Here is a 13195-nt window from a genome sequence, read left to right on the forward strand (position 1 = left end):
CACACCCAGCGGGGTGCAGCAGGCCAGGATGAGTGGGAGCATCACAGTATCCAGCCCAGGCTCGGGCTCCTCCCCGGCAGCCTGCCACTTCGTGTACTACTTCGTGCTATGCAGGATTGACGAGGACAGTGGGCTGGAGCCCAATGAGCTGGCAGGTAAGGCCGGGCTGCGGCAGTGTGGAGGTCCACTGATCACCGCAGGCCAGGCTGAGGGACCCCACTGTCCACGAATCTGTGCACCAGGCCTCTAGTTTTTTACATAAAACATAATTACTTAAGAAATTTGACTAAATTCCACATTTCATACAGTTTTACTCATATATCCCATATCAGAGTTACATAAACACACAACATATTTGAAACAAGAGCTCATTATATCAAGTACTTAACTCTGAAAAATCTCCTCCTAAAAATGATAAAAAATCAAGCTTTGTCGAATGTTTAAAATGCAAGGTTAGGAAACCTTATGGAAGAGGTTTGTGTTTTGCTTAAGTGTCTTTTTGAAAACGTAAATTTCTAGCAAAGGAAGTTTTTAAATCTGCAAAGTTAATTCACCATTTATTTTTTGTTGGGATTCAGAAATACAAGGTATGAAAATTAGGTTACAATTCTGCTGCAAAAACTTCTAAAGTAGCAAATACAAGATCTTGGATGTATCAAAATAGCCCTGTGCATTCTTGAGTCATTGGAGTCCTGGCCGGGTGGTTCAGTTGGAGAAACGTCATCCCATACACTAAAAGATTGTGGGTTCAATCCCGATCGGGGTGTGTGCGGGAAGCAACTGATCAATGTTTCTCTCTCTCTCCCCCTAAAATCAATAAAAACATACCCTCAGGTGAGGATTTTATAAATAAAAATAGAGAAATAAAAAAATGTATTTAAAAAAAAATGTATTTAGAGTTGTGACATCAAAATGGCTATTGTAAAATGGCTATTATCTTCCCTACAAAATATCAAATCTTCCATGACTGCACTGAACTAAAAGAGATTTAGTCTAGAAAATGGAAGGTTATAATTAGTAGGTGCTTTTTAAAGCTGAGTTAGTAAGAACTAAAATAAATAAGAAAGATACAAAGCATCTTACATCAAAAAGTATGAATATCTAAGTGTCCTCTATTGAGTAAGACAAGTTTAAAATAGAATATGATGTAATAAAATTAATCTGTTGATGATATAGTTCAGTAAAAAAAAATTACTGTAATTTCGCCTTCTTCTAGAAAAACAATAACATACAATTCTTTGAATCTTGAATCGAAGCAAAACTGCTACCAAAATGCTTTTGTCATCTGAATATTGGAAGCAGTCTCTCAAAGTTTCACTTTGATATATGGTTTAACAGAATCAAATGAGACCATCATTAACATTTTTCTTCTCTTTTCAGCTATGAAAATTAAATTTAAAAATAGAGAAAGAACAATTCACTTGACTTTTGTTTTTGTAAAAAAAAAAAAAAAAAAAGAGGGGGGGTGCTCTCCCTCCAGGGAGCACGCCCATGCCTTTTCCTTTCTCTCCCCCGAGCTCCTCACCCAGGCACCATACCATTAGCTTCCTCACTCCCAAGCTCCAAGAGCCCTTCTTTTACCTCTATAACTTGTTTCCTAAGAGGAATTACTTTTTTCTACCTCAGTAATTTATCCAATAAATATTTTCTTACAGTTTGAAAAAAAAGTGTTTTTTTATGCCTTTTTCAATTATGAAGGGCCCTTGAACACATTTTTAGAATTTCTATGGCTGAATGACGTTAAACATTTTTAAATACATATACTTGCAAATATTATAATAAAACTGCAACCAACCTAGCAGAGGCAGGCACTTCAGAACTGAAACTCGCATAATGAGCTGCTGCTGGTCAGAGAGAACCAACATTTCAACAGAATTATAATTAAAGTCCTGCCAGAGGTAAGACTTATCCATTTCTAGGTACAGTAGAAAGCGCCGAGTCAATATGATTCTTTAAAAAAAAAAAAAAAGGCTGTGTAAAAAAAAGTTGTACAAGGATTGAGCCAAAAAAATAAAAAAATAGAATTTGCTTTGTGATATTTTCATGTTTTAGGTGAAGTCAGACCTTTGCTATGATGCTGCTTAAATGTCCACAGTCCTTTCAAATCCCTTCAGGCCAGATGTGTTTCAGAATTCACAATTCTTCACATTATGAACAGGTAAGATAGGGAATATGCTGGATGTTATGAAACATTTGCACAGAATCTGGGGCAATCCCTTTAATCAAACCCATGGTCATTCTTTAGGCAAAATTAACTAAGTCCATGAAGTGGTATGAATAAAAATTATAATAATCTCACGTTGGTTCATGTTAGGTTTTACTATCAAATGAATTATGGCACCAAATTGAGAAAGATAAGAAAAGCACCTTCGTTTTCAAAGCTTTTTGGATAAGGACTGTGGACCTGTGACGTCTCTGGCATCGTGATCTCCACACCTCTGCTCTCGTGCCTGAGCTTCACTGGGTTGGGACATCATCTCCCACCACAGACAGGGGCTTACATAGTCCAGGCGGTGGATCACCTGCAGTCACAGTACTGTCTATGAGGACACCTTGAGAAATGAATACTGAAATAATGACAATTATTTACTTTTATTAAATGAGGTACCATCTTGGGCTAGATTTCCACAAAGACCAGCAGAAGGTGCCAACATGTGAGGAACATTTATGAGAAAAGAATAAAATTGAGAAAAATGGGGATTTGAATGTAACTGTTTTCTTCACATTAGGAAAATCCAGCTCTTACTCCATTTCAGAGTCTGCACACTATGACTCCACAGTTTGCATACGATGGTTACTTAAGACTGGAAGATTCCTGACTCCACAGGGGCAACCAACCCCCATCAACTGCACTCAAATCATCCCAAGCAACGTATCCATTAAACAGTAATTCCTTTTGTCTTCTCACATCTTGGTTAATAAGACCCCATGGATTAGAGCCATTAAACATGTTACTTTTTTAAAAAATCCTCACCTGAGGACATGTTTAGAGAGAGGAAAGAGATCAAACCCACAACCCAGGCATGTGCCCTGACTGGGAATCGAACCAGCAACTTTTCCATGCATAAAGAAGGCCGATGCCCAATCAACTGAGCCACTCTGGCCAGGCAAACATCTTACTTTTTAAAAATCAAGTCAAGAGGTTTAAAATCTCAAGAGCAAAAAAAAAAGGCTTTGCTATTATTTTTAGGTCTTTAATCTTTTTCAGAGTTTTTTTTTGTGTGTGTGTTTTAACAATAAAAAAGCTTTCCTCGTCGAAAGCAGTGGTCTGCTCTCACCCAAGTGAGCTGGAATGTGCTCTGAAGACGCATACTGTGCGAGGTGGGGGCGTCACGACACGATGAAGGTGACTGTCCTTCATCACAGGAGCACAGTGACAGGATGAAGCAGCTCACGCTGGCTAAGACTCCTCGTAGGCACTTACTGTGGACATCCACTGAAGGAACAACACACCCGTGGTCTGGAAACAGCCTTCACGGGGCACGTGTCTCCAGAGCTGAACCGTGCGAGTGGTGACGGCGCTTCCTGAACATGTCCTTCCAAGAGAACGTCCTCAGGGTCGGTGCTGGTCCCAGAAAAAACGGGGCGGACATTTTATTTCAAAAACAAGTATCTTCAAAATCAGCTTTGTTGTCCAACTTCTTTTTTCTTAATGAGTGAAATTTAAATATGCTATCGCCAGCCTTTCCTAAAAGCTACATATATACTACAAGACGAATGCCACACATTGTTTTTCTCTTTGTTTTCATGAATTCATGAATGAATTGAAAAAGTCAAGTAAAAAAATTTTAACAGATCTTTTTTTTACAAAAATATTAGAGGAGTATAAGCAAAACTGGAAAGGAAGAGATGAGCAGAATAAACTACAATGGAATGAAACTTCACTCATCATGGCTAGTGAAAAAAAAATTGTAAACGTTTAAGCTTCTAAGATTTTATTTCTCTTCAAAAAACATTTTAGGAAGCTGCCTTTCCCCATGAGTGAAAAACGAGAAGCGCCCGAAGCATCTGAATCTAAAGAAGACAAGAAAGCATTATTTTTCCTACTGGAAAATGCCTACCTCCTTCCCTTCTCTTCCCTTCCCTGCCCTCTCTCATCCCCCTTGGAGTTTTACAGGATCAAAGAGCGAGAGAATCCACGAGGGTCCACCAGCAAGCAGTGCGGTGAGCCAGGGACATGATTATGCATTCAGACTCACCAGCAAGGTGTAAAAAACTCATCTTGAATAAAATACACTAAATTAAAGAGGAGAAAAAACAAGGCCCCAGAAACCCATAACTTGCCTTTCATGGAAGGTTTAAAAAGTCCTCACAGCATCTTACATGTCATGAAGTACATTCCTGGACTTGATCTCCATGGGAGAGAAAAGAATAACTAGAAAAAATATAAATGGCCACCTCTGGAATCCTGATCTCCACCCAGCTCACACCTATTACTTCCCATATGGTCATCACCTCTCCGCCCAGGGAATCAGATGCTCTGCAATCCCAGGCCTGCATAGCATTAATCATATCATATGGAGTTGAACCTCTACCCCCTCACTTGCAGTCAGGTTGCCAAAGTCGGCTGGTCCCATCTGCCATATTCAAAAGCCATACACAAGTGTCCATGGGCCAAACACTGGGTCCCATCCAGCAGCAAGCTGCTCACATTATTTAGAAATACTCTTTTCCCAAGGTTTAGGCAGTTTTGTCTGCAGTTCCATATTTGGTTCTTTCTATCATGCAGCGACGAATTATGTTGTCGAAACTTCCAAGGTAAAACAAAGAGATCATACGGAAAAGGCCCATGGTGACCACCTGTAAGATAAAGGCAGACCCGTGAGCTCAGCCAACAGGACCATACAACAGCTTGTTTCAACAGATTTTAGGATATGTCTCTAATAAATAGTTTCTGAGCCCCATCTTCTAATCTGCTGCAAGGATAAGAATAATGAACACTTTGTTAAGTGTCGGTAAAACACGGAGGACAGAAGCTGTCTGCTCTGCATCACTGGATACGCAGGGCCTGCCAGATAAGTAACAACAGACTATATGTCCAATTAACAAATTCAAATTAAACAAAGAACAAAATAGTTTTTCCCAGTAGTTTTGGGGTTCCAGTAGCTAGGGAAAATTCAGTTTAGCATCTCAGATACCCAAACTGCAATCAAGCGTTTTCAGTTGAAGATGTATGTTCTGATCACAAAGCCAGACCCTGAGCAGGTGCTGAGAACAGACACAGGCCTGCCCTCCGGAAGCTTACTCCCCGGTCGGAAAGATGGTCAGTTAGAGCAAGACAATCACTGTTTCAGGGTTAAGATGGTAAATAACCACATCTGCTAACTTTCACTTTTTATTCTAAAAGACTATCATCCCCTCAAAATGGAATTCTTGAAAGGCATAAACTTGCAAAGAGAAACATTTTCAAATACACAAGGTCTCAAATAATTTGCCTCCCACACTCCTTTTTTTTCAGGAAGCTACTAGAACAAGTAACAGCCAACATGAGGGGACAACAAAGAAAGGCAAAGTCATGTGATACAAGAGGCGGGACCCCATACCAAAGAGAGGCAGAGGGGTTCCCAGGGTGACCGTAAAGGGGGGAAGGTGTCAGCTATGCAGACATGGGGGCAGCCAGTCCTGATGGCAGGTTCCAGAAGGAATTCCTTCCAGAAGGTGAAACTGACAGGGTATCTGATATTTCTTAGCAAAGATAAAGACTGTCATTATTAATAACACATAAAAATCATAGATTAAAAAGACCCATAACAGTTTCAGGGAAAACAAAAGGCTGTACAAGAAAGGGAAATTAATTATGTATATATTACATAGCTTGGCTGTGAACAGCATTTAAAAAGCCATAAAAATGATGATCCTAATGCAGATGTAACATCACAGTCCAGGGAAAAGAAATGTATCCAGGAGTGGAGTTCAGGACAGATACAGGCTGAAACTTTGGATCTGACATCACTTGTATAGACACGGGAGGATGGACAGGACGGCCCACAGAGGACAAGCAGAATTCACGTATGGGATCCACCCAGGCACTCTCGAGTCCCTGCTCCGTGCCAGGCACGGGCTGTGAGGGAGGCAATGTCCCCAAAACACAAGGGCACGAGCACGTCCTCAGAGAGCTTACTTCCAATAGAGTGCCTACGTCTGAGAGGGAATCACAACATCATGAGTATATTATAGAGAAGAGAAGGATGAGGAAAATCAACAGCTAAGTCATCTGGACTTTTAATCTGGATGTGGTCTACTGCACCTAATTCAGTCTCTTGTTATAAACTATGCATCGGTGTGGGCAGCCCCGGCCCAGGCTGCCTTCTCACCTTTTCCTTGTCCTCCATTCACCTGCCATCATCCATGGTGTTGTTTTCCATGCTTGCTTTACACTATAGTAGCCTCACTGTGCTTATCAGTCTCTCCCAACAGATTGTAAGTCCACTGGAGTTTACACCTGATTCTCCAGCAGCAAACGCAGCACTGAGCACATCAAGGAGCAGTTGATTGTTTGCATCCTGAATGAATTATAGCATCTGTTCGGGTGGGGATTGTGTTGAATCCTTAACTTGCATCTCCCTAAGCTACCTATGGCCTGACTCATGTAGAAAAGGAATACTAGCCCAGCTGGCATGACTCAGTGGTTGAGTGTTGACCTATTCCCGGTCAGGGCACATGCCCGGGCTGCAGGCTTGATCCACAATGGGGGGGTGTGCAGAAGGCAGCCAATCAATGATCCTCTCATCATTGATCTCTCTCTCTCTCTCTCTCTCTCTCTCTTCCTCTCTCCCCCCCTCTCCCTTCCTCTCTAAAATCAATAAAAATATATTTAAAAAAAAAGAAAAAAGAAAAGGAGTTCTAGTCTAATATCCCAATACTGTCAGGCAAGACCATCCCTAAACTACTCTAGAGAGAGGAGAATTCCATTTTCCAAACACTTCATATCAGAGAACCCAGATTCACTCCTCCACTGTGGAGACAGCATTTTCTCTGTATCTGCAGAGCCCAGCACAGAAGACTTCTTCCCAGTCTAAATTCCCCCAGTTAAATCTTTAACCTATTTCCCAATGACTTATCCCTGGTAGAGGAAGGTTGATACTTTAAGAAAATTTTTCCACATGCTCAGATCAAGTTGGTAAGTCTTCCTTTATTTAGCCTTTACTCATTGAGACTTAATGAGAGGTGTTGTCTGTCTGTCCATCTGTCTGCTGGCAGAGGCACAGCTTACCTGCTGGAGCCCTTCGGTAATTGAAGTGACTGGAGACATTCCACAGGTCAGAGACGAGAGCATGTACCCATCTGAGCCAACGGAACTGTTAAAATTCCCTTGCTGAACAGAAGGAAGAGAAAAGAAAGAGGCAACAGTAGTTACTAATCAACATGTCAGGAACAGGGAAGTGTGTCCGTTTACTTTCCGTGGGATGAGAGGGTAACAAACCATGTGTTGCAGCTCAGAAACAAACATGGCCTTGGCAGTGGGACTGAATGGCTAGATGGGAGGTTCTCAAAATGTGGGTCAGTCCATGGGCCGTGGGTGTCCATGGCAGGGGGAGGGGGGTGGTTGTCCATGAGGACAAAATGATTGCCATAATAATACCAGAGTGTTAATGGCCTTTTCCACTGAGTGACATCCGCCAAATGCTAGCTCATTAGCAGAAACTGTATTAGTAGTGGTTGTCTCTCCACCACCACACACACTGGCCATAATAAATCCACAAAGAAAATAGAAATTTTGAAAAAACTTGTAAAATGTTGAAATGTCAGTTTTACTTCAAAATGGCCTTGATAAGGCAGGAAAATGAACTGTTTTATTAAATTCCAACCCTTGAGGAAATGTCTTCTTGATATTCTGTGTAACAAAAAGGGACGTATGTGCACAGCCAAACCCGAGGGGCTGCTGCCCTGAAATACAGGGCTTAAGTCGTGAAACTTGCTTTTTTCATGGAATACCGTTTTTACATGAAAGAACCATTATCAGACCACCTGTGGTTATTCAAGCTCAGTCTTTGGAAGATATTTTGTGGAAAATTCATGAAATGGGCAGTTTTTGTGGCCAGTGTTAAAATCTGAGCTTTCCATTAAACTGTCAGCTTCCTGGTATGTGAACTTTCACTATATAAGATCACCAGCGACATTAACGGATGTAATTTCTTGGATAACTCAGGGAACCCATATTTTCCAAATGACTAATGCATGGCATTCCCAAATCATGAATGGGTACAAAGCATTCAAAGTGCAGAGACCAATGGGTTTTAATGCAACAGAGAACAAAAAGTTCATTAATCGAGTTTCCAATTCCATACTGCAACTAACCTTTAAAAAAACGACTATTCATCCAGTTTGGGTTTAATACTAAAAACGAATGTCCGCCATGATCTGAAAAACCTATAAAATGCCCCTCCATTTCTAACTATACATGTGTGTAAGGCCAGATTTTCTTTATATCCTTCATTCAAAAACACATATGACAAAAGATTGAATGTAGAGCAGCTTTGAGAACCCAGCTGTCTTCCCGGAACACAGACATTGAAGAGACTACCGAGGTGTAAAACCAAGTCTCTCGTCTCAGCAAAGGTTTGTTCTGAGAAATCATTATGGATGTAAAGATGTCATATTAAAATGTAACAGGCTTATTACTGGTTATTTTAAATGAATTACTACATAAATATTTTAAAAATTATAGTTTCCACTTCTAATATGGCAAATATAACCGACGTAAACCAAAGTTCTCTGAAGTTGTCAACCAGTTAGAGTGGTTAAGAGGTGAAGAAGGTTGAACACCGCCGGACGAAATGAATCCTGCCAAGATACAAAGTGTCTGAGATCATTAGATCATTAAAAACATGGAGTGTGTTTGCTCTGACTTGAGATAAGCAGGAAAAACAGAGTCCACGGTGTCCTCTTTCTATGCCTCTGAGCACAGCACGGCAAAGTTCTCCCAACGTCTGCATGTGTTTTAATAGAGTTTGAGATTTCCCGTATTCTGCTCAGATCGGCCCAGACATGGCGTCCTGACCCATCTCATTCCAGTGGTCCCCAAATTTCCTAAGCTCAGTGTGGGTCTCAGGTTTACAGACATCCCTCATAATTGGCTGTCTTTCGGCGCTGGGGTCACAGGAACGTTGTCAAAAGCCTGCAGCACATGCACTGTTCTACAAATCAGCCTGTGGTTTCTGAAGATACAATTTTTCTTAACTTCAAATAAACTCAGTAGCCCAGACGCACATCCGCTGGGTTAACGGGGATGGCCCAGGAGCTGGCTGCACTTTCTTACTAGTGAACATTTGGGAAAAGGATTCTGGGAAGCAGGAAGGTGAAAGAAAAAGAGTCTGGCAATAAGATACCTAAAATAATCTGGAACTTAAAGTCCTGTGGGAAAGAAGAAAGAAGGCAACATGCCATGTGCAGTATAGGGAACTGTGTGTTGACACATCACAGAAAAGCCTCATTTTCTTGTTAAAGAATCAACATTCCCAGACACCCATCCTGATCAGTCTGTCCTTAGGTTAAGATATATAATTCGTTTCCAGAAGCCTACTTATTAACATGGAATCGATAACGTGTCTCAGGGAAGAAAAGCAGAGTCCCATTTTAGATGTGATGAATCTGACTGACCCAAAAGACACAATAGTTTATGTTCTGAAATAGGCCTTGGGACAAATATCTTTTCAGAAGCACAGAAGCTATTAATAAAGAAAACCAGGACAACTTACTATGGCATCTTTAACAATCTGTTTGGCCACTTGCTCTGGTGTGCAAATAGATGTGGTCTCTGAAATAAGACGGGTTTCCAAAGGCTAAAGTGGAAAAATAGACACATCAATACCATTAATTAAAAAAAATCAGTCATTCTTACACAGCACGCCTCCCCCCACCCCCCACCCCCCCGCCCCGGTTTATAAATAATTCCAGTTTTCTACCTTTGAGTAGATTCCTATTTTGAGAATTAGGTCCATCTGGTTTACCTGGTCATTGTGTAAAATTCAGCCAGTAGCTGAACCCAGACAAAGAGACCCTAGCCACACTCTCTGTGGGATGTGGGATCTCAGCTCCAATGGAGACCATCAAAGCTTGAATGAGAACGAATCACTGGTGCAAGACCAGAAACACCCCCTCCTTGAATCCTTGCTGCTGGCCAGCCCGCGGACTGATGGTATTTGTGCAGAGCCTAGACTGGGTGCCCTGAGTGAGTTCGCTCCTATGACCTGCATCTCTGTTCTCCCAGGCCAGTGGAGGGCTGGCACCGGGCAGAGCTGAGGTCCTTAGCAGAGACAGCAGCAGCTCTGTTCAACACCGCTGCTGTTTCTCAAAGGACCTGCAGAGGAGGCAAGGAGGAGACTGGAAGATAAAATATCGTGTGCTCATTACTGGGTGAGCGCATCAGAACCCCAAATCTTAGCCTTTTGTTAAAGGTCCAGCTCAATTGTCACCAAGGTCAAAAAGCCTTTCCTGAACCCTTAAGTGACAATAATTTCTCCTCCCATCTTTGAACATATCTGCCTTAATATATATTATAGCTACTTGTATATTTACAACTTACTTCCTAAGTTCTTTGTGGATGGAGTCTCCCCCCTTCCCCCTTTTTTTTTTTTGGTCTTCTTTGTGGCACACACACACACTCAAAAATTCTTTAAAGGGGATTTCAGAAGTTTCAAAACTGAAGCCTTAAAATGAATGAAACTGTAACTTTACCATGCAGGCTTAAAGAATTAAAACCAGAGATCATAATAATCTGGCCACTCAGTGTATATACAGTATATTCTTAAAATAGAAAGGCACCGCACTTCATAAAAGGCCAGCACTGAATTAAGAGAAAGACCCTTTTGAAGGTGTCATCACTCTCATTCAGTCTTCCAGACCATCAGGCTCGGAAAACCACATGTGGCTAGATACACATTAGATTTAAAAGCACTATGGCGCCCTCTAAAGGGCTCACAGACCATCACAGGATTTGATTTTCCCCAAGAAGTTGGCCCAACATTTATTTTAGTGGAGGGAAAAAAAAAACCCAACTTACTAGTAACATCAAAATAAAGTCTTCACAGGGAAATCACCTGTCAGCGTTGGCTTCACACTAAGAGACTGCTTAGCAAATACTGCAAATCTGCTTAGCAGACTCCCTGCTTATTCTAAAACAGACATTTGGCTTAAATTTACTTCTTTGAAATTGTCACTTTAAAAGAGGCAGAGCCAAAGAGAAATAAAAAAAGCTTCTAAATCATAAACACCTTTTAGCAAATACTAGTATACAGTCTATGGAGCATAAGTGCCCATTTTTATGCCCTGGAGATTCACAGTAAGCATTAACAGAAAAGGGAAGAAAAACAAGCCAGGCCAGTTCAAGGCGATAAGTTCTGATTGATTCCTTTCTTCTCCATTTGACCCATTTGCTCAGTGACTACTATGTGTCAAGGCACAGAGGAAGCTCCTTTGAACAAAACACAAAGATCATGTTCAGCTCAGGATATGATCCTATATATACTGAGAGTTCTATATATACTGTAAAAGCCCAGTGGTGACAAGTACCACGAAGGAATAACAAAGCCAGAGGATGCTGGCAGAGACGCAGAGGGCAGGGAAGTGACCTCTGTACAGGGAAGGGAAGGAATAAAGGAGTCGGCCATTCAAACATCCAGAGGGACAGCAAGAGCGAAGCCCGCAGGTGAGGACAGGCCCGGCAAGCTCACGGAACTGAACTTAAGAGGAGAAAATGCTGTGGCAGCCAGATGGCGGGGTCCAGACACTGCGGGCCTTTATTATCATCGAGGCCTTTCGAGTCTGTTCCAGGCATGGTGGGAGCCACCAGAGCCGTACTCTCCGGTACATAGCCACTACCAACATGCAATGTTTAATGTTAACTTTGAATTAGCTAAAATTCAATAAAACTAAAAATTCAATTTCTCAATCCCACTTGCCACATTTTAGATGCTCAAGAGCCATAATGTGACTACCATATTAGAGAGTGAAATGCAGAACATTTCCGTCATTCTGGAACATTCTATCGGACTGTGTTACCTAAGAGGTGTTTGGTCTTTTGTTTTTTGTGTGGCGTTTTTTGTTTTTTGCACAAGAAGATTTTAAGCAGGGAAGTGATAAGACCCAACTTAAGCTTTAAAAAGGTCACTAGCGACTTCATGAAGAACAGACCCCAAAGAAGACCAGTTGGAAGGCAAAAATATCAGTGGCTGCCACTGCTAGAATGAAAAAAAAAAAAATCAGGTCAGATTCTGGATATGTTCTGACCATGGAACCAAGTAGGAGAATCAAGCTGGCATCTCATCTCCACCTGAGCAGCCGGGTGAGCGGTGGGCGCCTGGTAATGAAATGAAAATAATGAGGGGGAATGGGAGGGAATCAAAAGGTCCGTTTTGGAAATGTTATGTCTGAGATGCCCATTAGACCTCCACAGGGACACAATGGAACAGCAACCAGGTCTTTAAGTTCAACAGAGAGAATATGGTTTTTAAAGAATATCATCTCATTAGTTAAAAATACAGGCTGTACTCTCCTTCATACAGAAAATACCTTATTAACTCAATAAGGCTTCAAAGATTATTAGAAAAACTCATGGCTTTTGAAAATATGGCTGCATTGTCCAAGATTTGGAATGGAAGTTCCAGAAAGTTCAGAGGCCTGTCTCGCTAGCACATAAATTGAAAGGAACTCAATTTTCTAACTGATAAAAATGGCCTGCGGGCTAAAGTGTGAAAAGAAAAAAATCAGAAAAGAGGTTTCCAGCATTAAAGACTAGCATACTTACCTTTGTTTTGTTTTCTTCTGCAAACCCAGGTGTGTCTGTGTCAGGAGGGTAGGCGACGGTGACATAGACATTGTATGGCTTCACCTGCATTTCAGAAACAACCGTTGTTCCTTCAATAAATAAGACACACTTTCACGTCCACCTCGCCAGCTTGCATTGGGTGCCAGGCAGACATACAAAATGAATACTGCCCTGATTTTTTCAAAGGTGGCCAAGACCAACAGGCGGTTCTGCAAGAGCAGAACCACTACCCACTGAGTCAGGAAATGTTTAGAAATAAAGACAAAAAGCTCATCCTAACATCCACTCCAGAACACAGCTGGTCCCAAGGTATGGCCATTCACCTCCTTCTTCGTCTCTTCCCTCCCGCTGCTGTCAGTGACAGATAACGCTAAAAGGAGACCCCTTGGTCTCCCCACCCTCCGCACGTCTAGGTCTGCTCCTCCGCCA

General features: G+C 41.6%; 1 protein-coding gene across 2 annotated transcripts in view; it reads right to left on the reverse strand.

The window, feature by feature from the left end:
- Positions 1-540: 540 nt before the first annotated feature.
- Positions 541-13195, reverse strand: part of KDSR (3-ketodihydrosphingosine reductase) — a 34584-nt gene continuing 21929 nt past the window's right edge. Inside the window, exons 7-11 of one of the 2 annotated variants that reach the window (XM_079784933.1) lie at positions 12746-12829; positions 9699-9782; positions 7214-7315; positions 4652-4800; positions 541-3565 (exon numbers count right to left, since the gene is read on the reverse strand). In XM_079784933.1, coding sequence (XP_079641059.1) covers positions 4681-4800; positions 7214-7315; positions 9699-9782; positions 12746-12829 — 390 coding nt within the window. In that variant the 3' untranslated portion in view covers positions 541-3565; positions 4652-4680. Of the gene's footprint in view, positions 4015-4651; positions 4801-7213; positions 7316-9698; positions 9783-12745; positions 12830-13195 lie in introns of both variants that reach the window. The other variant, XM_079784932.1, reaches the window with a different exon arrangement.

This window comes from Cnephaeus nilssonii (genome assembly GCF_951640355.1).
Source record: "Cnephaeus nilssonii genome assembly, chromosome: 11".
NCBI classification, from domain to species: domain Eukaryota; kingdom Metazoa; phylum Chordata; class Mammalia; order Chiroptera; family Vespertilionidae; genus Cnephaeus; species Cnephaeus nilssonii.